A 27,540-nucleotide genomic window follows, 5' to 3' on the forward strand; every position below is an offset into this window, starting at 1 on the left:
TTATTGGAGGTCAGTTTAAAAAGTGTTGATTTAGCAAATATTTGACCAAAATCTGTCTCCACTAATGCACCTGAGTGAAAAGAAAGAATAACTCAAGGAGTTTTACCTATTTTGTAGAACACAGATTTGTTAGATAAGTGATTCCATTTCAGGACCTGCCTTTTCTTCCTCTTCTTCTTCTTCTTATCTTATTTTAGTACCGTGTAGGCGCAGCATTGTTGTATTGCTGCCATGCCCATTGATTTATAAGCAAAACTGGTGGCAAATGAAAACGCCACACTGAATGTTTCAACAAAAGCAAGTTGATTAGTGAAAATAATGTACCCTAGCTTAAGAGTTACTGGACTCTGAGTATGCAATCTTGTCACATGCAAAATGTTGCCCAGTAGTTTATAGAAACACATAGATTTATTGTTCTGACCTTTTGGAAAATTGATTAAAATTTGCACAGAATTTGGCTTGAACTTCCTCCCTCTCTTCATATTTTTGGTTTCTATATCATCCCGGCATTACACCTCAACTTAACAGCTCAATAATATTCCTTATTTTCCCACTTGTCTCACCTTTTCCCACTCTCTCTCTCCTCCTCACTCCCTCTCCTCATCTTCTCCCATCTTTCCTCTCAAACTGTCAGTCAGTCCATCACACGCAAGTCTTTGTGTGTTGTTTTTGGCAGAACGCTGTTTAGTGCAACCATCTGTCTCCTACTTCTCTCTCTTTCTGTCTCCCTATCGTTCCTTCTCTCTCTCCCTCTCCCTTTCTCTCTCCCTTTCCTGTCGTCCCTGCCAAAGCCACCCATCGGAGGAGCTTTTTTTTTCTGCTTCTCCTTTTAAAATCCTGGAAACCTTGTGAAGTCGTATGGCTCTATGCCGACGGGCGCGCAGAGAGAGTTGTGTCTGTGCGTTTGTGTGTGCGTTGGTGTGTTTGGGTTGATGGGGGAGATTGATGTGGGGAGAAGGGAGACAACATCGTCTTCCAAATAAAAGGAAAAGACCAGCTGTTGTGAGAGTTTGGTGAACTGTCCTCATGACTTGCTTTTTGTCTTTGGATAGAGAACATGGAGTGTTTAGAGTCTGAGGGTGTGTGTGTGTGTGTGTGTGTGTGTGTGTGTGTGTGTGTGTGACTTAGTGTCTTTTCAGAGTGATGTCATATGTGTGTTCCATATCAATTACATGAATAAATATAAATCAGCCTGAATACATATGATTCTTAGAAATTACGATGATGTAATTCAGATGTAACTGTAACTATCTTCAGAATGGTACTTAACACTGTTCTGGGATCTGTTACACACAGCAGAATTATTGTGAACATTGTTTTCATTGTATGTCCATCATGTCTATGGATGGTCACTGAAAGAGATGCCAAAGTCGCTCATGTTTTCTTCTCTATTTCCCCCCTCGTCCTCCTCCTTTTTGTTCATCAACCCTTCCTTTTTTGCTACCTTTTTATGCCTCCTTCACCCTTTCTCCACCCCCCCCCCTCTACTCCCTCCTCCATCAGCAGGTCCAGGGCCAACTCCCTCCGCTGATGATTCCCGTCTTTCCTCCGGACCAGAGGACTCTGGCGGCGGCTGCAGCCCAGCAGGGCTTCCTCATGCCCCCTGGCTTCAACTACAAGCCTGGCTGCAGTGAGTAACATCCACGCACACACACACACGTATTTTCATGAATAGGTGGAACTTTCAGTGTAAAAGAACTTTTTTTATGTGTGATGTTTCAAATGTTTTTCACCAAGCAAGGTAGAGTCTGACCATTTTCCCACACAAGGAGTTGGATTGTTTCCCAAAAGACGAGCTCGCCCCTACAACAACATCTCTCTCTTAATAGAAAAACCAGTCCAAATACACCCTTCCTGTTTACACTCTCAATCTCTCTCTCTTTATCTGTCTCTCTCTCCCTCTCTCGCTCAGTCCTTTTGGCTCCTTCCTTTTGTCTTGTCTATTTTTTGATGTATAAAAGCAACAAAATACAGGCATCCTGCAGGACATGTTTTTTTTTTCTTTTTGGCTATCACACTCCGGCTGTGTGGCAATGTGTTGTTTACCATGATAGAGGGAGAGAGAGAGAGAGAGGGAGAGAGAGAGCTAGAGAGAGAGAGAAAGAGGGGTGGGTGCTTGCCAGGGGATGCTGGGAATAAATGCACGGTGGGGGGGGGTTAGCAGAGGGGGGTGGGGGTGGTAATGTGACCTGCCCCAGGTTCTCCTCACATTAACACAGGACGCAGCCAGAACATGTTTCCAACACAGCCCACACACACTAGCACACACATACACACAAATGTCCAGGCAGCCAGAGATTGCTTTGTGATATCGCAAACACAAAAAAACACACACAAAAAACCCTCAGACACAGATATGTGAGCATGCACACAAACGCAAGCTCATGCACACTCAGTCCTGCCCGTCCCCCACTCCCTTAGAGTTTCACAGCTTCCCAAACAAGTCCATTCCATTTTAATTAGTGCCATATTCACCCACGCCCACTGCCCACGTAAATACCCTGTCAAGTGGTGGGCTTGTCTTTTCACTGCCTCCGCCAACTCCAACCGGACTGGCACGCTGCGCCAGGCTGAGCCGCCCCTGAGAAAACTCTCTGGCAACTTTCAAAGTTGTTGTGAATTTATGTAGTTTTGTGCTGCAGCTCTAAATAGGACATGTTTAGCATTGTGCTCTGACATATTCTCACGGCGTTTCATAGCTTTGAAAATATGAATAGATCTGCAAAGTATGGACTATGGGTTGTCTTGAGCACTTGGTAAATAAAATGTTTCTATTGTCCAAGCCACTGTAACAACATGTCAGATAACGGATTGCTGGTAAACTTTTGTGAGGATCTTTTATAATCTATTTGAAAGATTGAAAAGTAAATTATAAACATCACTGCATTTTTTTAGGTATGGCTCTTAAAAAGATGAATTTGAAGCTGATTTTCACTTTTTCCATTTAATTCTAAAACTTTCTGAAAACACATGTGCATCTCAGCCCTCAGGTAGTGAAGAAGCATTTTTTAAAGTGCTATTGATCTCAAAGAATTTCAGTCAAATTCTTGTGTTTCATGTAATATTCTAATACTTGAAACTGAAATACATTTAATGGGCATTTTAGTGTTTTAGTATTGCACTTTCATGCGGCTGGGAGACTCACAAGAGACAGATTGAAAAAAGAATAATCAAAAGTGATGCAGCAGAGGCAAAGATATCCTCACTTTTAGTCTCTAGTGTGGGTCAGCCACACATTTCCCATGATGCAACTCAATAGAATCTTCTAGTAGGCAGTCACTGCCTGAAAAATGTCCATATCTTTAAAACTCCACGTCCGGAGTTCATAACACAAGATTTAAAAACTCAAGACTCAAGCCGGGGTCATTTTCTCAAACTTTAGAAAGCTCACTTCAGAGCCAACTACTTTTACAGGTATTGCAGTACTGCTCATGACGAGCACACTGAACCTCGGAAAATCTGTGGAGTGCCCCTTTTTAGAATAAAAAATAAATAAAACAACATTGATGACGTCTTTACATCTCACTTCCCTCGGTCTATCTCCCTCTTTCATCGTTTGTCTGTAAGAAATTTCATCCTTGTCCGCCGAGGTTGCTATCCCCAAGCCAAAAACAACATGTTTGCTTTTCTCCGTCCTTCTCCCTTTTGTTACAGCGACCCCCAGGAGGAGCATAAATATCCACCCAGCACATGTTTGTCCAGGGAACGCGAGAGAAAAGAACCATCTCCTAGAATACACAGTCCTGAAATAATTCTTTAATCCCTCCTGCCCTCCCTTCCTGCTGGAGAAAAGAATGTCTCAGCTTTGCTTTTTGCTTCTTTTTTAATTTTTTTTTTAAAGAAACGAGTTGTATGGGAAAGTATGTCGGAAGGAAGGTCTTGGCTCATGCCAAGCGCACACATTTACATGGGTACACACATGCGCAACAGAAGGTCCTGATACAGCCCAAAGGCTGACCGCTGTTGTGAAGTTTATGTCAGAAATGCAAGTTCAAGTCCTGAGAACATTCCCAAGTTTTTGTATGACCTCTGTGTACTATAGATTTGGTTAGTGGGCATCTCCAAATGCAAATCAGGGCTGTCAACGGGCACGTTTTAGTCAATATGGCAATAATTAAGTACAGTATTCCTCCTCTCCTCTCCCTTTCTGGCCTTCCTCACCCTCCATCTCTTCCCCTCATCTCTGACCTTTCTCTCCCTCCTTTTCTCTCTCTCTCTCTCAGAGTAATTACAGCACAGCCTATCTGCACCTGGTCACTAATAATCCGCACTCGTCCTTTTCTCTCTGCGCTTCTGTCATCTCCTCCACCCATCTATCTCTTGATTTATCATTCCTGACAGAGGGGGAGAGGGAGAGAAGCAAGGCACAGAGGTGGAGAGTAACTTGTGAAGAGAGAGAGATGACAACAAGGAAGACACAAGGAGAGAGAAAGTGGGAGACTGGCGAGAGAGAGACTGAAAGCAGCCGTCTCTCAACAAAGCAGGAGAGCAGTTGAGGGGGGAAAAAAGAGAGGAGGGAGCAGCAATCGGCAGTGGTGGCTCTTAATTACGGCTCTGGGGCCAGCTTTATCAGAATCCCCTCACCTCACTGCTCTTTGTCAGGGGGTATTAAGGAGGAGGACACACAATCAGGCTTTTCATTAAGGCCCTACCGGCGGAGCACACAAAGGACAGCTTTAACAGCTGCAGAGAGGGACTCAGGTGGTGGTGGGAGGGGGGGTAAGGCGATGGGAAGGCGAGGGGAAGTGAGGGACGAAGGTGGGATGAGAAGGAGGAGAAAAACAAGAGGATGAGGGTAGTGGGAGGGGGGTGCAGAGAGAGATGAAGGATAAGGGAAAGGAAGAGAGGATAGAATGACTACGAAGGATAGGGCGAGGAATGAGTGGAGAAAAGGTCGCAAGGGGATGCTAGTGTGTAAAAATGCACCAAAAACAATCACGTTTTTGATTTAAAATTAGCATGTGTGGAAAATGCTAAACTATGTGTCTTGTCTGGTTTTCTTCAGGTGACCCATACCCTCTTCAGCTCATCCCCACAACAATGGCTGCTGCTGCTGCTGCCACACCAGGCCTGGGACCCCTACAACTCCAGGTAAGACTACAATGATTTAAGGGACCAAAACCATACATTTAAGCACGAGTCTTTGAATATCAAACACTTAAACATTCAGTGAAAACATGAGAGTGATATGAGAGTGCCCACTGAGCCAAATGAAATCATGATCTTCATGATCAGAGCTCAAAAAACACACAGAACTGACAAGTGTAAACCTAGCCCATGGCTTTGTCCTGCAATACGAAGTACAGGACAGAAATATTCAGATTGACTGTCAAAGCTAATCTGTGGGTGATGCTGAAGAAATTCCCATGTCTTTTAATGCCACAGAGTTGTCTTTATTTGTGATTTCACTCTTATCATCATGATCAAAATGATGATTACATTTTGTTCTATCTATCCCCATGCACCTGAACAGACACACACATCTCAGCCAAGCTTCATGCCTCTGAAAGTGGGGAAATAACCCTACTGTGTGCTTGGAAAAGTGGCCACCATGTGTTCATGTAGTCAGGTTTATTCATAAAGAATATCAGAAATCACAAAAAATTCTAACATTGCTGAAACGCAAAAAAACAAGGTTTTGTTCCGTTAAGGTCAGCGATTAGCTAGCCACATCACAGCAACGCAAGACATAGCTAGAAATAGAAAGCAGCAAAGCAAGTCAAAGAGGCTGAGCTTTGGAAAGTAAAGCTCCAAACCAAGTGTGTTTTCCTTTTATTTTAAATTAAAGTTATTGACTGTTCACTTTTTGACTTGTAGTTTGCTGTTTTTCAACCACAGATGTCTGCAATTAGGGTAAGTTTAAAGAGCATCCAAACACAGTGATTTTTTTCATTTTTGAGATGCGACAGGTCATATGAAACTTTATAGCCTAAACTTTGTGTGTTCGTGTGTTATGTTCTGCATCATAAAAATTTGCAGATTTTAACCGAGATGTATAATTTGATTGGCTGCTGGAAGCTATCCAACAGTTTTGAGTAAGAAAGCAGATGAAGAGTCAGAAAGAGACAAAACCACAGAGTGGTAAAACAGTAAAAGATGAACATCTGTTATTCCACTTAAAAAGAGGATGAATCTGACTTTTCCTGTCTACGTATTTAGAATAAGTAGCCTATCGCTTGGAAATCCTGACCCCCCCTGACCACCGCTCATACACTCACTATCTCCGTCTGACCCACGCAGACAAGCACACGCGAATAAACCTCACATACTTCCACTCAGATCCACGTGGGCTTTGGAGCCCCCTCTCCCAGGGGTTAAGAGCCTGCGCTGGCAGCCCCCCCCCAGCTGCCTGTCTGAAATACATTAACCTCCAGTGTTGTGCTTGTTCTCAGTACAGGCACTTGGCCCACATGTCTCCTTGACACGCATTACCATAAAATGCAACACACACTCCCTGCACATCTTTTTCAGTTACTGTTCACACATACTCAGGGAATGATGAGAAAATATGGGTTAAAGGTTAGGCGGAGTGTGTGTAATACATTTGCACCTGTCAGCCAAACGTGCTGCCCCATATGCTTGACACTACAGGGAGAATCGAAAAGCTGTTTAATTCTGTCATGGAGAACGGACCCCGCTGTTGTCACTGCTTTCATTATTACTGGTGTGTGTGTGTGTGTGTGTGTGTGTGTAGCCTGACAATAAAGTCCTCTGCGCTGTTATTACTGCTTCAATCTAGCCATCCATATGTTCAACTGCGTTCCGACTCACTCAATCTCCAGTTGAACGGCTTTGTCCACCTTGCAATTGGATTTTTGTTTTTTTGTTTTTTTTTACCAGCAGGGAAGGGTGAGAGGACACAACAAGTGCAAAAAAACATCTCACTAGCAGATTTCTTTCTTACAATCCTCCCGGAAAACACACACACACACGCACGCGCGCACATACACACACAAACGCAGTCGCACATTGAGATTAAGGCTTGTCAGAAAGGAACGGATTTGCCCAGGCTAACACAAGTACAGATGTCTCAGTGTGGACGGATTTCCTTTGGGATCGTCTCTGCGTCCTCATTTGATAAGGAGGTGTTTCTGCCCAGACGAGACATGACAGTTAGCTCGGGCCTCAGGTCGCCAAGGCAACACAGTGGTTTGGCGGGGAGGACACAAGTAAACCCACTTAGCCGAGACACACAAATAGAGATTGAAAATCTTCTAGGATCTTCTAATGGACAATAAAGTTCCCAGTTCCAATGACGAGTGTCTGGAAACATGCGAACAGTTGTGGACACTTGAATTACACACATGAACACGCAAAGTCATTACAGTGTTTAGTGAATTCTCTTGCACACACTTAATGTTTGGCACAAATGTTTGCCTCTTATATGTTTTGTTATGCATTTCCTCCCATACACCTCTAAAGCTGCACTAAAATGTTGACTTGTCAAGAACTACATAAAACAACCATATCTATAGTTTGAATTAAAACTTTTAAAAAATTAATTTTCGTATCCAATGGGTTTTTGAAAAAAGTGTTCAAGTGACTTCAAGTCAGTTTTTTCACAAAGGAACAATGCAATCCTTAATTGAGGTACAAACAACTGTTAATATTGGAATTTTAGTGAAATGCAAGACGCATGTGATAGTGGGTTTCTAATCTCAGGCAACGCAAGGACAGAATTTAATCTGGTCTAAGTCATGACTTTTGGTGCCTCAGTACTTTCAGAAACTTTCAATAGACTTGCTTGGGGAATTTATACTGTTAAAACCAGAATCCTTATAATGGTCTTTCTCTGGAACGCAACCATTTTGATTTGTTCATTAACTTCCTTGTAGGATTAAAAAATCAATAATTTGCATACTGGACAAACAGGATTAAAGGAGCAATTTAGTATTGCACATTTTCTAAGAGACTTACAAAGGTAGTCTCAGTTTATAGGTTACAGCACAGAAACACTGAATTCTACATTTCCTGTACGAAACTCAATAGTGTCTTCTGTTTGAGACTACCTGATTGATACATGCTCACGTCTTTTAAACTCCTTGCCCCTGGTTTGCAGGCTTTATGATAAAACCTGTAGTCTCCACACCCAAGCCAAAATAACCCTGGTGACATCACCTGCAACTACATGAACATATTTGTAGTTTAAACTGAATGTGCATTTGCTTACTGAATGTGTAACTTATTGTGGTATTACGCCAAAACCATTTTGCATCTCAGTCCTTCTTGGTGTCTTGAATTTGAAAATGTCTTCTTCTTTGTTAACAGTGTTGACATTAAGGAAGAAATAAGTGATGAGCAATGGCTTTGCCATGAATACACTATTCTCTCAATTTTACTCTCAACAGCATGGCTTCGAGTTAAGTGCAGTTCTTGTAAAAATGTATTAATCTCTCAATGATTTAAATCTCGTTCTATATTTAAAATATCTTCCATAGAAATCAACAGAGTAGCACTTACAGTCAATGGGTAGCTTAACGCAGAATCCTTCACAGACGATTTTCAAGTCAATGGAGGCTTTAGAGTGTACAAGGTTGGCATTTAGCATCTTAATCTGTGGGATGAGTGTGACATTGTGCATTAGAGCATGTTAATCTGGCTCCCTATTGACCCTTGATATCATTGATATTATCCACATCACACAAATGGACTAAGAAGGACAGACAGAGAGCTGAGAAATGGAAAGAAAAAAGCATTTATCCAGGAAAGAGAGAGAGATTGGTGATAAAGGTGAAGAGGCAGGGGTACCAGAGAGGTATTTAGAGGGATGATCAGTTAAAAGGGTAAACAGAAAGAAAGAGAGATGTGGGGGAGTGGGTTGGATGTGTGTGAGAGATTAAATCTGTGTGTGTGCGATGTGGTATAAAGAGGGTCAGTGGCATGGGTCAGGCATCATATGGAGAGGCAGATGTTGGAACATATTGTCCTGGATTACCACACTGTACACCGGAGAGATGGACGTATGAACAACGGACAGGCAGTTAGACGGAGGGAGGGGGTAGTTGGGTGAGGGGAAAAAAAGGGAAAAAAGAAACAGGGTCGTATGATAGAAGGTAAATGAGAAATCAATCGAGCAACTAGTTTCTCCACAAAACCTTATCTGGAAGAGAGAAATGGTGCAGCAGCACATTTCTTCAGATGTGAGAATTGAGTCAGTGTGGATATCTTCTTCTTGGCCTTAAAGGCTTATTGGTGTTGCAAGGAAATGTCATTTTGTGATAGCAGCGTGGGATCTATGTGAAATCAATAGGCAGCAGAGATAGGTAACTATAGTTAGGCAAAGCCTGCATCACCACTTCTGAACACATATTGAGTTAAAGAAAGGGAATTTTAATTGTATGAATCTATACAATCTTCTATGATATTGGTGTAAAAGCCTACTTACTTTACTTTACTTTGTCTCCAACTTGTGATTACATTCCACAACAAAACATGTAGGTTGTACTGATGAAGTAATAGCACTTTGCTATAAGTAAAGTGAAAACTAACTTCTTTTAACTTTATTATTTTTTTACATTTCTTTTCAACTGTTTAAAGCAAGTGCCAAGAGGAAAATAAGCCAAATATTTGAGATGTTTGTTGTCAAAGTAAATTCCCCAGATTTTATATTGTGTGTGTCCTTGAGGCTGTGCCATAAAGGTATCAGAAAGCCATTGTACTATATTTTTATTTAAACTTGACCACTGTATTCATCTGTCTATGTGGGTTTTTTTGTTTAGATCAATCACAAATATTTTACAGCTACTTAAATGAGAACAAAAGCTCAAAAGCAAAAGAGACAAAACAACAGAGAGGCTGATAAGACGTAAAGACTCTCTGCTTCAGTTTTTTGGGTTTTTTTCCCTTTCAATACCAAAAAACGTGGCAACTGGAAAAAAAACATGATCAGGCAGACAGGAAGTCAGATAGACAGACAAGAATCTATTAAGATCCATACAATAGTCCTCAGTGTCCATGTAAACAATAGAGCTCAGACTTCTCTAAAGCGCCGCTAACTCTGACAACAAAGACCAGGCAAGCTGGTAATCTGACTAAAGCTGCAGATTATTGACCACGACTCACACATAGATCCCCCATACCAACATGACAGGAGAAACAGCACGGCTAAGAGAATGTACACTGTCTACACACAAACACAGTGTCAATAGCACTAATACCAAGCAATTGCCTCCATGTCTTCATTCAAAAGGAAGACCAATAATCACACGTCACCTTCTCACCTCTTGTCAATAGAGCTCAGGCATTGGATGTGGACATGCTTACAGACGAACACACAGGTGGGGGAGGGAGAATCATGTGATGAGCACACACTGACCAAACTAGACATGCTCACATGCACGCACACAAACATGCAGATGTGTTAAGACTGGTCTCACATTAGGGGATTAGGGACAGGAAGAGTGAGGAGCAGGTCTTAACAGTTCAAACGAACACACACACAGCTCAGCAGCAAGCCCAGCTAGTGAGTGACATTTCAAATTCCTTATTCTCATCCTGCGACTACGATTGCACCCCCCTCCCCTCACTCATTGTGTTGTTGTGTGTGTGTGTGTGTTTTCACTCCTCCGGTCACCCCAGGGGGCTTTGCGCTGTCACTTCCTGTTTGTTGACATGCATGTCGTTGTGGCGACGCTCTGGGCGCGCTCCACAGTGCCTTTGCCCTCTATACCGTGTTTGTGTGTGTGTCTGCGCGTGCATGTGTGTGAGGATGTGTGTGTGTCTCATTGCACGCCGGCCCATTGAGCAGGCTTTGAGTGACGGGAGCTGGCCTTGTAATGGAACTCAATTCACTCCGCAAATAAAGAGGCCTTTGAACCACTGGTCCGAATATGGCAGGACACACACACATGCACACATACACACACTGCCTGTGGTCCACTCGCTAGGGGGGTTTGGCTGGTAGGTAGGGGAGGGGGATGAGGAGCATTCATGCTTGGCTGAACCCCCCCACCACACCCCAAACACCCCACTCTCTCTTTTAGGAGCCACAGTGCAGCTAATTGAAGAGAAATGAGTGAGCGGAGGCTGATCTGATCTCAGAGACCTGGTCCTCCGCTCTGTATCCGCGTAGCTCGCCAGAGCATGACTGATATCCCGCTGATTTCCACATCAGCAGCGGCAGCACACCCTGTCTACTGTATGCACCTCAATTACCAGCCCCCCCCCCCCGAAGCTGGCACTCTGGACATAGGTTTCTTTCAAAAAAAATAAAGACATACCAGAGGAAGGAAAAAGAAATGTTTGCTAAGATGCAACAAGACTGAAAGTAATCAGATATCGAGAAAATAACACTGGTTAGTCAGTAAAATGTGTGAAGAGCCCTTTTCTCAGCATCCAGTCTCTAAAAGCGTTTGGCTGAAGTTATCTAGCATAACATTTTCATTGTTTTAGCCAGAAAGTACAATTAAAGGTTTAAGAGTGAAATGAAAAGTTTGGAAATTCAATAAAAGCAATAGAAGGCTATTGTAATAGAAAAAATGCTGCTTTTACATCACTGTTGCAGTGTTAGACAGTGAATAATGTTGTTGCCACATGTGAGTGACAGTCAGCCGGAGATTATTTCAAATTCAAATGCGAGTTCCTTCCACAGAGTACTTCTTTGTGCGAGTGTGTGTGCTGCCAGTTTGAACGTCTAATTTTTTTTCTTGTTTATATAAAAAGCAATAAATGTCTTTATTTAAGGTAGCAGACCAGAGTAGGAGCTAAAGTGGCTGTCAAGAGATAGAGAGAGGTACAGAGAGACATGGAGAGAGAGAGTGATAGCAGTGACAGCATCTCTTCCTTGTCCATTTGCATAAACCAGCCTTTGTTTGACGCCGGTGGCCGACGGCCAAGCGCCAACAGAAGGACGGAAGTTAAACTCAAAAAAAAAAAAAAGGATGGTCGTCTTCCAGAAAAATCTTCCACCAGAAATAAATAATAACAATTATAACTATTCAAAAAACAACACATCAGTTACTTTTTGCTAAACAACCGTTCGCTTGCTCTTCAGAGGGAATAACAATTCTGAGAAAACAAAACAGCGTCTTGGAGATTTGTATTAGCCGACATGAAAGTAATTGAGCTTTGCAGGACAATTTTGAGGAGGAAATGGAGAGACAGAAAGAAGTGTTTATGAATATTGAAGCTCCTTCCAAGTTGTGAATATTATGCTGTGTCTGTTGCTGTGGAAATACTGGCCAGAGACTGTTTTGTGTGATACAATGGTATTGCATAAATATTCCCGAGTATCTTCACACCATAGCAGCTCACGCCATAATGCTTTTATTTAATTGGAAATTAATTAAATACATAAATAAGAATAGGGAAACCCTGCTTTTTTGTTTTCCGGCAGCAGTTATTGAATCAATTTATCTTTATTTTAGACTATTTTATAGCGTTTGTGTGTGTTTTTGCATATTATTGTCAGTACACTAAAAACATCGCAGGGACACAAGACATTTCTGTTATGTCCCATCTGGTGTGTAGCTTCACAAATTTCTCTCTCTCTCTCTCTCTTTCTTTCTCCGTCATCACTTTTTTTCACCTTGAGCGAGAGCCGGGCTCTCCGGCGTGACCTCGATAGCCGGAATGTTTTCCCTTTCTCCCACGATGCACCTGGAGGGGACATGGCCATCACTGGGCCTGTCAGAGAGGCTGTTAGCGCTTGTCCCATGGGGTGAGGGAGGAGGTTGACAGTGAAGATGTCCCTCTCTATCGCTCTCTGTCACACAAACAGAGGCCGGGCCACTAATGGCCCCTTCTTCCAGAGCTTTTTAGCCAGCGTCTTCTGTTTTGTTTGTGCGCTCTCGAGTATTCATTTATTCATGTTGCCCCTTTCTTCTCCTTTTTTCCCCCTCCCCCTCTCTTTTTCCCCTCTTCTTCTTCTTTTCTTACCGTCTAATACCCCCCACCCACACCCCTCCTGACTCAACTCTTTTCTGTCTCTCTGTCTTCTCTTCCCTCTCTGTCTGTCTACCTGTCTCTCTGACCTTGCAGCAGTTGTATGCAGCTCAGCTGGCGGCCATGCAGGTTTCCCCGGGGGCCAAGCAACACGGAGGCAGCCTGCAGTCCCAAGCCAACATGGGCACACACTCCCCACCCACCAACACACACTCACAGAGCGACAAGGGCCGCAGCTCCCCGCCATCAAACAAGACCAAGGTAAGGGGGGAAATAGGCCTGTGAGTGTCTGAGTGTCAGTGTGTCTGTGCGCGCATGTATGTGTGTTTAATGCTAGAAATGCCAGTGGATTTGGGGATTTGAGAGTTGGCTCACAAGGTTGGGTGGCCACTATTAGTATTACTATCACTTTTTCCAGATTATTAAAATATCCAAATGGAAAATAACATGAAAAAGACATTAAGGCTGAAAAGTTTGATTTGGAAAATTCTGATTAGCCATGAAACTGTCAAAATCATTTTTGTTAGTAATTGCGTTCTTAAAGTCTTGCTTTCTTAATGTAAGTGAAAAACTACCAGTTCAGTATAGTCACCTGTTCTAAAGGAACTTGTTGAGAGAATTTTGTGAAATTAAGTTTTATTTTTATTTATTCTGGTACATCAGCCTGTCTTATTCTTTCTTTTTTCAAAATATGGGCACTCATTTCTTAAAAATTCTTGAAACAAGTGGATTCTATTGAAAACGCATTGAACTATTCTTATTGGGCTGGCAAATTCTTTCACTTTGAAAAAAAGGTTAGTTTTATTTCAATTTTGGATTCAATTATAGCCCAAAATGACCTTTCCAGTCTAAAGGTATAGACTTTGGCCTTTTTAGTGTTACAACAGAGACCGAAAGAGTGGGCGTCTGCCTAGACGAGATGGTGTTTCATTGCAGTGCATGAGCTGAAAATGTGTGTTCAAGCTTGTTGGAAGGTTGCGTTGCATCCCGAATCCTGTCCTTGTCCGTTGTCGTTTCAATCAAACAAGTGTCCTGAGCAAATGGCCAGCCCCTCATACTAATGCACGCCTTGGTACAACTTCTGCAATTCAGACACCCCAACTTTATCACAAAACTCCAGCTGGTATGTGGTTGCAGTGGATTTGAGGACGTATTGGTGTTTGTACAGTTTTCTCGGTTGTTTGCACAATAGGGGAGTGGGGACGCCTTGTGTCCATCCAAGTGGAATTCTATGAATATCTGGTCAGCCGCTGGGGCCCTGACCACCTCCGCCCACCGGTACACATACAGAACCCCCATGCACCCTGCCATCTTCTGTCCACCCTAGGAACCCCCCTACACATACACACACAAGTGTAGCGGTCAGTCACAAATCAACACACACACACACACACAGGATCAGACATCAAAATCCCACAGTTTGACATTCTGAATTGTGCTAATCCCACATTTTATCACATAAATCAAAGTTCTCCAACTTCTTTTCCTTTCCTCTCTCTCCTCGCTACTCCTTGCCTCTTCTTTCCTTTACTTATATTTTCTGGCCTCTCTCATTTCCTCACTTCTTTTCTTCTCTCATCTCCTTCCCTCTTCTTTTCTTTTCCTTATTTCCACTTTTACTTCACATCGTCTTGTTCCTTTTTTATCACCCTTTTCTTTTTATATACCCTTTTGTTGTTGAGGCCTTTGCCAACTCCTATGACCACAAACACAATTGCACACACTCACCCTTCAGGGTTAGCTCATGGCACAGGTTTAAATCTTATGGGTTACCCCAGAGCTTGCACCTCTGCTTCCTTGTCCATCAACCCCTCCCTACACCTCCCTACACCTCCAGCACACACACACACACACACACACACACACACACCCCACCGACAAACTCGTCTTATTAGCATATATATGGAGTTAGGCTGACAGGCAAGTGCTGCGGCTTGGGGTGGAGGAAAAGCAGGGAACCCTAATGCCCTTGCTAGTCCAGGAGGAGTAACAAACTGGGGAGTGGCCCCATGGAGCCAAACTGGCCAATTGGCCGCACAGCTGTTTTGGTGTTTCTCTACTGTGCCCTGTTTGTGAGCATTGAGGGAGAAACTTTAGATAAGTGCTCTGTGGTGTTTTATAGATATATATTTGTCTTTCTTTGTTTCTTCCATCCTTCTTTCTTGCTTTTCTCTCTTTATTTTCTTGCTTCTTTCTTTTTCTTTTCTCTCTGCTTCTTTCTGTCCTTTTCTGTTTAGTTTTCTTTCATTCAGGCTGACCACTGCAGCACCCTCACTCATTCTTTCTAACACTCTCCCTTTCTCTCTCTCTCTCTCTTTCCCTCTCTCTCTCTCTGGGTTAGTGACATGTATATTTCAGAGGTGCGCTCCCCCTGTGGGCTCTATCTCAGGTCTCTAGTCATTTAGAGACGCACTGTCTGCCTCTGCTCACAGCTGTTTGGACTCAGGCGCACACCGCTTAAGTGCTTTACCCTCGAGTGAGACATGAACACCCCTTCACACACACACACACACACACACACACACACACATAACCATGCAAAAATCACTGCAGCATACATGCAGCTTTCTTATACGCAAGAGTGGATCTTTAGATGTAGGCAGGCATGCATACAGACCCATACAATAGTGCAGTTCAAATGATGCACCATATGCACGCACACCTTGTGGCCAACCAAGTCATAGAGAGAAATTAGTAAGAAATAATGTAGTTTCTACTGCACCATTTATTTTTACAGTAACGTATACTTTGCAGATCAAGATTTTGCATACAAATCAGCTTACAGCAATGTGATGTATGGTCATAGATAAAACTATATAACAATATGTAAAGTAGTTAACATAGTTCATGGCCAGCTACGATATTAAAAGACTGCTTGCATGTTAACGCATTACGAATAATAACGAACCAATAATAGAATAAATTTAATACAACACTCCCAAAGAAGCCATTCTCCATGATGAACACTTGTACTTTTGCAACTTTAAGTATGCTGATTATACGTCTGTACTTTTACCTGAGCAAAACTAAAAAGCATGGCTTTTAGTTGTTGCAGAGTATATTTACATGGTAGTATTATGACATACTTAAGTAAAGGATCTAAATATTCTTCCATGACTGCACACATTTACAGCCACGCTAATTTTAGAAACAGCTGAAATGGAGAGAATAACCTCAGTTTAACTTTTCCAACCAAACAATAATAACATCTGGCATATAATGTCTAGATAACAATGCTGTCAAAATGTCTGTTATTGACTGCTATATTTTTAGAGTTTTTTGTTGGAAGAATTAGAAGGGGATTTTGACAACAATCCTGAACTTGTTTTGCCATATAAACTTTGTATACATGAACAGTCTGATCAGATCGTACAGTGTGTCATTTTCTTGGCAAATCCAAGTTAAGCACCTTTGGTAATATGACGTAAAAGTAGAACCATATAAAAGTTTGCTATTGCAAACTTATCAATTACATTAAGAATTGACATCACATTTAAAAAGCTCGCAATTCAGAACGTATAGAGAGCCTAAGTCACTCACTTACGCTTCCAGCTCATGGGACCTTATTTCGGAAAAAATATGTACGGTAGTCAATGGCGAGAGACAACTTATGTTTTTATCCCGTTAGCATTGTGCCTTGAATTACATATATGATGTTGGTCAATTTAAAAAATAATTTTGCAAGTCAAGAAAGTCGCAGTCCTAAAACAGTAAAATTACATGTCGTTTTGTGTGGTAACTGTTCAACGAACTACATCACTTGTCTCGCACAATATACGTCACCAACATGTTAGCGCGGTAATGCTAACTAACGTTCGTTGCTTGGTTGCTACTAGCTGGATTACTTAGCTGTGTTCCACGCAGAAATATATCTCACCTGATGTGTTTAATCCAGTGACTCTCAGTCCTTTTATCACATCATCCTCTCATGTAAGTTTTTTGACGTTAGCTTCAGAAACGTTAGCTTCAGTCATTGAGAGAGACAGTTAACGACGTCACATACACGGGTTTGTGGTCTTTGTAATTACGTATTTTCTAAGTCTTATACCTGAACAGTTTTACATCAAACTGCGGCCTTCTTTAATTTAAAATGTATCTTTTAAACTGACAAACATCATATGTGTAATTCAGGGCACAATTCAAACGGGATCAAAATATTTGTTGTCCCTCGCCATTGACTACCATACAATATTTTTCCCAAATAAGGTCCCATGGTGGTCCACCGGAAGGGGAGGGACTTGGGTTCTCTATTGGACGTAAATAATTATTTCAATCTAATAGGGTGTTAACAAAGATAGTGTTCAGCCAACAAGCCTGCCCTAGGTAGGCAAACAAAAGTGTCAAGGTAAAGTCACATCTACGCAACTTTTTTCTCCAAACACACATTAGTCAAAATTTTGAAGTGCATCTACATACTTGAGGAGTCAGTGTTTGAATCGGTGCCATACACTGTAAAAAACAGTGTCATATCTTCTTTACTGTTTCGTCTGCTGTCTGAGAGAATTAGATATGACAATATAATTAATATCCAAACAGTCACTTATAGCTGGGAGGAAAGGAAGTTGGGGGGAAAGACAGAGTTGAAAGGGGGATGCACAAGTAAAGATCTTGGACATTGTAGCACACACACACACAGGAACCTGCCCAGGATAAACGGTAGTGGCACACACACTTGTCCTGTTAATTGAACCGTCAGCTCCAGTGATAAGATGCAGAACCCTGATGTCGCTTTCACATGTCTGCATCAACAGAAGTGAAATACAGCCCACACACGCAGACACACACACTCGCACACATTATCTCTCCCCTCCTGCTTCCTCTCTGTCTCTCTCTCTCTCTGTCCCTCTGGCTCTCGTTGTCACTCCATGTTTTCGGTCTCAAAGCTGGAGACTGTTTCATCAGCCAAGAGAGACACAAAAGCAATTGTATTAATTCAAGATTCCAAGCCTTTCAGAGGCTTTAGAGTCCGCACGCACGCACGCACGCACGCACGCATGTACGCACACACTGTCATGAGATTTAGAGCTTGTTGAACAATGTCTTGCAATGACACACACACACACACACACACACACACACATAAACAAGTCGGTCCAAGGCGCTCAGCTCCACTGTCTAAACTAATTCCTCCACACTGGCATAATGCAGGTTGGCCACCTTCCCACCATAGGATTTGATTTGGCGCGGAGGGGAGACTCCCCCATCCACTGTACAAGAGGCGGAGGCATTATCTATTTGTAATAAATATTCAAACGCGTTCCCAGCCAAAGCCCACCATAATATGGGTCAGGATTGAGAAGATCCCGCTCAGTTTTTCTCTTCTCCTTTCTCTCCTCTTCTTCTCTGTCTCATTGTCTCAATGAAGGCATCTTTGGGGGTCCGTCATCTATTTAGAAAGACCCCCTTAATGAAGGACAATCCGGTTAGGCCTCATCGCACACGCACACACACACGCGCGCATAAAGGGGTGATCACACACACACACACACATAGGCAAGTACACATGTAGGGGCTTAATTGGAAGGGCTTAATTGAGTTGTGAGGGGCTCATAAGGCTTAGTACGACTCAAGGAGTGGGAATCAGGGAAAGTCGGCCTTAATGAGTGGATATACCACACACACACATACAGTACTTGCTCTCTTTTTGGATCCCACTGTATGCTAGATTCTACTTTGCCTAAGCAGCAATTAGACTAATGACCAGAAAATAAAGAAAAAACAACATCTCAATCTAGATATAGTTTAACCATACCTTTAATGCTAAAGATTCCCTTTAATTCAGCCTTATCAAATATACACTTAGGAACAATTAATATATTACTGTAATTAAAGAAAATAATACAAAATAATCTAAAACAACAGACAGTCTGTATTTTTAAACCTCATAGTCACTTCCGCTGTGCTTCTTTACTGGCATGCCCATGTTGTGTCTGCCTTTTAATTGCAGAGTTTTAATTACACAGAGTGGTCCGTGTACATCTGGCCCCTCTGCGATCTAATTCCTTCCTTCCTGTCATGTGACCCTCTGAGTCTCCCCCTGATTCGATTAGGTCATCAGCAGGGGTGGTGTTGCCATGACAATTAACGTGATAACAGCCCCCAGCATCGTGCGGTGGTGCACATGCCCATTCATTTAGGGGCCATTATGTGTTATATGTATTGAGGCTTACGCTGTGCGCGGACATCCTTTGATTAAGATGAATGACCAAATTTAATGATATAGACATATTAATACTAAGTCCTGTTTGGCATCATAGTACTTTAATATACAAATTCTGTTGGTGTCAACAAAATGGACCTAAAAAAAAGCTACTTCAAAAGTTATTGATTGGTTACTGGGGCTGTGTGTGTGTCTTTGAGGCAGAAAGTGCTTTTCCCTCCACACACCCCCATGGTCACAGCCATGAAGGTGCCTTGTTCCTATTGGAGCATGTGCACATTTAAGTGGCAGACAGTCCTCTGTTCTGTTTGCTGTTTGATACATTGAGACATCACTTTGTCTGTAGACTCTCACAGCTGTAAAGTCTCAGGGAGGTGTTATTCTTTGTGAAAGACAGAGAGGATAGGCTCCCACTGTAGTTTTGGGAATGGTTTCAAGGTGTTTCTCCTCTTCAGGTGTTTGATTGTTGCTCGTACTGCTGGCCTTGTTTGAAGCATGTTGAGGAGCAGCATTATAATGCATGTTTACTGGAGCCAGCATGTGGCGTGTGCACAGGCATGTGCATGAATTGTCTCGACTTCGCTGTGATAAGAAGTCAGTTATTTTGCATGTGAATGTCAGTGGTTTGCAAAATATATCAATATTTATTTTTGCCTGTGCTGCCAATTTTTTTCGCTTATGACAGGCTGTTTGGATACGGGCAGTGGCATGCACCTTGTCATCTCTCCCATCAGGCTTGCCTTAGATTGCTGTGCATGGGTTCCCGTTTAATTGGTACGTGTTAAAGCCTCACTTGCGAGTGGTCTCATTGATGAAGGGGGAGGGGTCCCCCCCTGCCTCCCGTTTCCAAATTCCTACGGTGGTCACAGCAGGCGAAACTGTGCTGTTTTGGTTTTTGCAGGACAGTGAGGGTGCACAGCCACTGAACCTGTCGGCCAAGCCTAAGGCATCCGAGAGCAAGTCACCCAACTCCCCCCCAACTTCCCCACAGGTCCCTGCTGCTGCTGCCGCCACCAAGCTGGGCCATGCCGGCTCCATGAAGCACAGTGTCGCCCCCTCCAGCATCGGAGGACCACCAGCCCGAGTCAGCTCAATAGGTAAGTGGACTTAAGTATGCATCACACACACTACAGAAAACGTTAAAGGATAATCCAAGGTCTTTGTTTGTAATTTTGACCATCAGTTCTGACCATTAGATCAGTCAGATCGGAGATGTCCCCTGGCTGGAGAGACACTCAGTCAGAGCTTTTTAGATGGAGCTAAGAATGGAGACGTCATCTTCCTACAAAGCTAGATAGCTACTTAGCTACAGCCAAGAAAGTAGTGTTGACAGAAAAATGTCCACAATGCTCAATGTTGGTTGGATAGGTGCATCACCCACTAGTGTTTTGTAACCCCACCTGCCAACAAGAAATATGCACAAATGCAAACGATGTCAGACAGAATGAATGAAGTGAAAATGAATGCTACGTCACTATAATAAAGTCCAAAAAGGGGGCAGACACAAGCAATCAAATGATCAGACAGATTGTAAACAAGCCAAAACTTTTAGCAGATTATTTGAACCGTTTTATTGTAAAAAAATTCAAAAATGGCAGGGATGTTTGTCGAACCTGGGGGTTTGTTTAAATCCTGACAGGTTGCTTGTGTGTCTTGTCCCATATGACTTGTGGTGATGCTGCGGTGCTCCCTGAGCTCAGATACAAATGATGGCCAAAACTGCGAAAACAAGATCAAAGTAGCAATAAACCCTAATTCTCCTTTAAAGGCACACACACTCATACACAACAACATGTCCAAACGAAAAAACACATGTGAATGCATTCATGCAGTACCCCTGCACTTTCAGTACACTTTTATGAAAAGCATATTTGCAAATTGTTTCCATAATGACAATGTACGTCTTTAATGAAAATAGTCAATGCCTTGCTGGTAGTGGCGATTACAAGAGTGCCAGTACCATAATCATACCCAGCCATATGCACATACATAAAATATGACATAAATGAATCACCATTTTGTACTCTTAATCCATTTTTCACGCAACACTGATAGTTCAAATATTACACATATGTAACAGGCTATAATTAGTGTGTGTGTTTTTCTTCCATGTCGCCATTTGCCTCCGGGCTGCTTCATTGTTATGTGTTTATTAGTGACTGAAAGAGACAGAGAGACATAGCAGTGAGGGAAGGAGAGAGAGAGATGGGGATTAGCACTTTTTTTTTTTTTCGAGCGATGAAGCGGGGGAATAAAGAGAGGAGCGCATGACAGACAGGAGGTATCACCAATGAGATTAGACAAGCCTCTTACATGAGCCAGGACAGCGCAAACACCCAGCATTAATGACACAATGACAGCACACATGCTCAAACACACACTCAAACGCACACAAAAGCTCACAATCCCACCTCCTCCTCCTATGCAATAGGCAGTTAGTCATTTTTTTTTTCTGACTTCTTGGCTAATCTCACTGTTTTTCAACAAATCGGCGGATTTAATATCAGATTAGTGGATTTGCGGTCCCAGATGTTTTTTGTTCAGAAAAATGGATTACAGTGTTTAAAGTTTGTGTGTGATCCCGGCTGAATTATTTGTGTGTGGAGACCAGCGTGTTTAGTGTTTCAGATCCCAGTGATGTTGTAGCTCATTGTCCCATCTGTTGCCACTGAGTTTAGCCGGTCACTGGCACATTCGTTATTACAGCTCGTAGTCGTATTAGGGTTCCCGTTACAAGTTCAGAGGGGATAGAAGGGGCAGACAAATTGGAAAAGAGGCGGTCGTTTTCGGGAGTGAGTGTGTCTGTGGGTGTGTGTTCTTGTGGGGATGTGTGGGTGGGTAGTGCAGAGTATGAATCAGGTTATTCAAAATCAGTCAGCAACAAGAACAGACGAACAGACACATGCAGAGCGGATGTAGTGGAAATGAAAAAAGTGGCAAAACAGCAGTGAGCGATCCAGTACCGAGCAGTGTACACAGAACTTGGAAAAAATTTTTGACTAGCACGTATTATATCAATGTTTTCTTTTAGGAATGGGACATTCTGTAGCTGTGGGAGGAGCTGGAGTGCTTAAGAGTTGAAATATAGATTAAAAAGAAAAAAGGTTACCGTGTTTTGTGTCAGAGAAAAAAGTACGACTTAAAATTACTGGTTTTATATGATTGGCAGTGGTGGAATGGAACTAAACACATTTACTCTAGTGCTGTACCGAAGTACTTTACTTGAGTATTAAAGTATAATATTTCTTCTTGTTTAATTCAGAAGGAAATATTGCACATTTTAATTTTAGATTAAGCCGTACAAAAAAAAGGTAACTCTCCAATTTACATATGAACCCATAATATTAATCAAATAAAATGTAATATGTAAGACCTAAAAAGTCACATTTAGTGTAGTACAAGTACATTTTGCTTCTATAAATTCACATAAAACTATGTAACTTTACTTAATGCTTTGAATGGAGTATTTTTTCTTTGTTGTATTACTAGTTTTAGCTCAGTAAAGGATCTCAATACTTCTTCCACCACTGATTATATAAAATGTATTTTTTGTGTATGCTAAATTAGTATGAATTTGGGCAGCTAGTTAACAGGATCATTTTTACTTCAGAAGAGCTTTTTGTATCACTTATGTATCTCTTGTAATGTATGTAAATGTATGTCATCAAGACATATGCCTGGAGAAAGTGGTGAATGCATTTTATAGGCCTTAATTAAAAAAAAGCTTAGAAATAAGTGCAAACCAGCATAAGATCTGTACTTATGCCATTGCAGTGTTTATGCTCACAAAGACTTTTAGAATATCTGGGTCATATCTGCAGGTAAAAAGATGAGTTCAATTTCAGTAGCTTCACCTTCCACTTTGTCCCTGTATGCGTCCGCACAAATTTCAGTTTGTCTGTCTCTGCTACTTTCTCTGCAGTGCGCCTCTCTTCATTTTTTGACACCTACCAACCCAAAGGCACGTTTCTCTTTCTCCTACTTCATCCGTCCATCCATCCATCTACCCATCTGAGAACCAAACTGAAGGGCCGTCAGCGCCTGTAACTTCTACCACGATCACACATTTGTCTTTGTCCCTGTCATGAAAGACTGCAGTTCCCCCTGACCTCATCTGCCGGAGTGTTTTTGTGGTCAAAAATGTATTGCGCCTGTCTGTAGAGATTTGGTGCTCAGAAAAAGACAAAACTTGTGTGTGTGGAGTGAGAGAAAAAGGGAGAGAGAGACCTTCCTCCCCCTTCTATCTGGGTCATATTCACTTGTCTGGATGGTTGGCATCGCTGTCAGTTTAAACAGAGACTCTCACACACATTCATGAGCACAGGAATATCTACCCCCCCCCCCCCCCTTGACTCTAGATTAAAATTGACTGCCACCCGATTCCATCGCCCTCTCTCCTCTCCCTCTTCTGTCCTCTCCCGACACCCACCCTGCCACCCACCACCGCCCCCCCTTTTTGGCCCTGCTCTCGTCCAGATTTTCCGGTTATGACTTCTGAAAGAGTTCACGGCTCTGTCATTACCAATCTGAAGCTGGTAATCTTGCCTGAGATGGCATTAGTGGTGCGGATTAGCGCTGATAAAGGCCCCATAAGCCAGCCGCAGCTCTTTGTTAAGAGCTAACCCGACTGATAGAGAGAGGCGATAGGAGTGCACACAAGCTCACACATACGCACACACTGTCAGAGCAGATGCCTCGTCGGCGACTAAGCTGTGGAAATAATACAAATAATAGGCGGCGAGGAGGAGCAGGGAGATCTGATCTGTGTCAGGTGGCAGGACAGATGTTCTCAACTGGGGAAATTGGCAGGACTTTTTAGCCATAATAAGAGTCATCTGGTCACCTCTCTTCAAAGTAGAACTGTGAGGGTTCAGATGAAAAGAGGCGTGCGTGCGTAAGGTGGATGTTTTAATGGAATTTAAAGGCAATGTCCAGAGGTTAAATTTGTGAGGGTTTTTCTGGTCTGTTTTCTTGTGTGTGTGTTTACGGCTGAGGGCAGGTGGGGAGGCGGTGGGCAGCCTGTAGCAAGACTAGCTAGGGGGCACACTGACTCACATGCCCAGCACGACAGTGGTCAGTGTGTGTGGGTGTGAGTCTGAGAGAGAGAGAGGGGGAGATACAGGAAGAAAGAAAGAGACACACACAGATGTCCCGGCGAACTCCCCTCATCAAGTGTATGTTAATGTCTTTACCTCACGGTTCAGGGGAAGATTTATTCTGGATGAAAACCTCCTGCCCGCTTCCCAAACACACACACACACATACACACACACACACGCACACACATTCACTTACTCTTGTAAGCTCAACTAAAAATGCATTTCTAAATTTCTCTCTCATTCATTTCTCTTATTATTTTTAAATCCACTTAAAGTACACATACAGTAGATAAAGACGCTCAACTTGAATCACATCAACATTTTCACTCGCTACTAATGACTATGCAAACCCAATTAATTGCTCGTCCTCTCTCTGTGTCCCTGTGTCTGTGTGTCCCTGTCTGTGTCTCAGCAGACTTGTTGACGTCGCTGTCCTCGACCGCCTACCTGAACGACCACGAGGCGGTGACCAAGGCCTTCGCCGAGGCCCGGCAGATGAAGGAGCAGCTGAAGAGAGAGCAGCAGGTCCTGGACGCCAAGGTCGCCGCTGTCAGCAACCTCGGCCTCAACAATGGACGCTCGGACAAGGTAAACCACTTAAAATCACATCAGTACAATCGCACATGGTATTGGATTGTGCTGTAACCTTAGCAACAAGCGACAAAAATGTGACATCTGCCCCAAAGCATTACAGGCACAACAAAAATCAAGAAGTTTTTCTGATATTACTCTGTTTCGTGAATTTCTCCACGTTAAAACCTGGAACATTTGCTACAAGCAACCATAGTAATTTGTTTTAATAAGATTTTATGGTCACAAATTTTGTTACAACTTCATGAACCCAAAGTCATAACAACCGAAGTTCAAAAGGTCAACTGCCACTGTAAATGATGTGATATCATACAATATTATTGGATTGGATTGATATATTACACATTTTATGAAAAACCACTTGTTTTCACTTTCAGTCTTCATTTATATTGGTTCAGAAAATACATTTAGAAATACAGCGCACACACTATTAATGCATGCAAATTATGATATTGTGCTTTTTATGACAAATGATTCCCACCCATCAACAGCATCAACAACTAAAAGGAAATGTATGTTGTATGTTATCTCAAGACAACAACAAAAAATACAACTGAGCCCAAATTCACAAATTCTCCCAAAGATGCAGGGGAGAAAATGTCACCACAAGCTGTACAGTCTCATTGTCAGTGTGTAATAATTTGTCTTGCCATATGCCATCCGCACTGCACTATGTAGGAGGTAAATCAGTGTACAGTGTACTCGCTGAAATGTGTTGAAACTAAACAGGACCAGATAAGGTAAAACCAGAGGCATCTCAGAGGTTATGAGTGTGTCTGTAAGGCGCACTGCAGGGCTACGTACGTACGCGTGTGTGTGTGTTTGTGTGTGTTTGTGTGTGTTGGGGGGTGGGGGGGTGGGGGGGCGTTGGGGAGACGGTAATGTGAAGTGACGGCGCCGGCTCCTCAGAAGCGTGGATAAATTGTGGTTATTTGTTAAACACATTGGGAGTCAGCTGGTGCACGCGCACACACACTCACATAGAGCAACAGTGTGCTTGAAGCATCTGCACTGCTGACATTCAACAGCTCTATCTGTGTCTTTCTTCCTTTTTTTCACTCTCTCATCTGATATGTTTCAAACAGTCAAACCCACACTCAGTGTGACAGAGTGTACCTACTGTAGATACAGTATACAGGCTTCGGTCGAATAGCCAGTTAGATTCAAACCAGGGGAAGTCAGGGAAATTGATCAGTTCTACTGGAAGCACGTTTTTCAGGAGCATATTTTACAGCTCGCTCCACACATTTATTGCATTTCATGGATGTATTTAGCTGTTTTATTCCACTGTGGGAGATAATAAAATACTAGACGTAATTTTATTATATTATTTTCTTGTTAAATTGGTGCTTGTCATCATATAGGAATTTAGTGAAATTCGGTATAAAAAGTAAGTTTTTTTTATTGTGACTAAATCAGTTATAATGGTGGAAATGATCAATAATTAAAAAATCCAGGATTATATTTTTACCAGAACTGTATTTTTTTATGTAAAACTAAGAATTAGAATAGATATTTAGTATTTAAATACTAATACTAAGGTCTTTTTCAATCTGAAATCCTGGAATTTTAAATTACTTTTTTTTGGACTCCTTCTCAGCTTCCGGAGCCACGCGCTCACACTGACTCCTGTTTCCTCGACCCTTTGGCTTTGTGCTGCGCGAGTGTGAAGCCGACGAGCTCTCGGCATTCAGATACAACGGTGTCATCTCTGACACACTCAGAGGATTAGTTTTGTCGCTACTTTGTGTCTTGGCTCCAGTGTCAGCCATTCAATCCACTTTTCTCATGTACTGTACTGGGGCTTAATGTCAGACTAGCCTGTCATCCACTCTGTCTCCCTGTTCATCTCTGTTTCTCACACACACACTCACTCGCACAGCAAAAAGCCTTTTGTTACAGCAACTTGAAGCTTAAAATCTAAAATCTTTTTCCCCTGAACAAGGTTTGAATGAGGCTGATATTTCAGATTTGCATACAAAATGACTAAATCATTCCAAACCCACTGGCAGATTGTTGTTCATTTATTAAAACATAATATATTCAAAATAAAATAGATTTTAAATGACTTGCAAAAAGACAAAAAAAGAACATTCCCACAGCGTGCCTCGCCTTGTTTTCTCCCTCCCCAGCCTGCGTTTTTAGCGGTATTTATTCCAATCTGAGGTGAGGGGGGTATTATCTCTAACAATTAAACTCTGTCGTACAAAAAACAGAGAAAATGCATTTCATTATCATTCTGCCCTCCCTCCATCCAGCCAGCCAGCTCGCCGGGGTCACATGTAAATGGAGGGGGACACTTTTTGGAAGGTTGTTTTAGAAGACGACAGTGTTTTGGGTACCGCTCCTAATCGTATAATTAAACTGTAAAAGGCTGGCGCTGGTGCACTGCGGTGTGTGCATATGTGCGTGTGTGTGTGTTCGTCGACAGGCAGGTTCCCAGCGCAGAGTGTGCCGGCTGCTTGCATTAAGCATGTAAATGCTCAGTAAATCAGCCTTTTATTGGTTGTAATAAATACCCAGGGGGCTGTGCGGCGTGGCCTCGCTCTCGTCCGCGCTGCACTCCCTCGCTCTCTCTCTCTCTAATGCGTCGACCCTCGGGGGCCTCTGCAAGAGAGAGGCAAGCCGCTGCACTCCACTCTCGCAGGTGGCTGCCAGGAGTGGCTATGCGCACACACACACACACACAATATACAGTATACACACAAAACAGTAAACATCCAAATAGGACTAAATGTAATCAACATTCTTGCACATGCAAACACGCACACAGATGTGTGTTCAAGCATGCAGGCGTACAGCACTCTA

The 27,540-nt window shown here is 42.5% G+C and overlaps 1 protein-coding gene across 1 annotated transcript in view; it reads left to right on the plus strand.

Moving 5' to 3' along the window:
* sox5 (SRY-box transcription factor 5) overlaps positions 1–27,540 on the plus strand; it is a 90,440-nt gene that overhangs the window by 56,376 nt on the left and 6,524 nt on the right. Inside the window, 5 exon segments of the mRNA XM_038738552.1 lie at positions 1,504–1,630; positions 5,006–5,091; positions 12,979–13,143; positions 19,944–20,139; positions 24,554–24,729. Coding sequence (XP_038594480.1) covers positions 1,504–1,630; positions 5,006–5,091; positions 12,979–13,143; positions 19,944–20,139; positions 24,554–24,729 — 750 coding nt within the window.

Source organism: Micropterus salmoides, unplaced genomic scaffold, assembly GCF_014851395.1.
Source record: "Micropterus salmoides isolate LMB-PRFRI ecotype aquatic unplaced genomic scaffold, ASM1485139v1 Ms_hic_scaffold_23, whole genome shotgun sequence".
NCBI classification, from domain to species: Eukaryota; Metazoa; Chordata; class Actinopteri; order Centrarchiformes; family Centrarchidae; genus Micropterus; species Micropterus salmoides.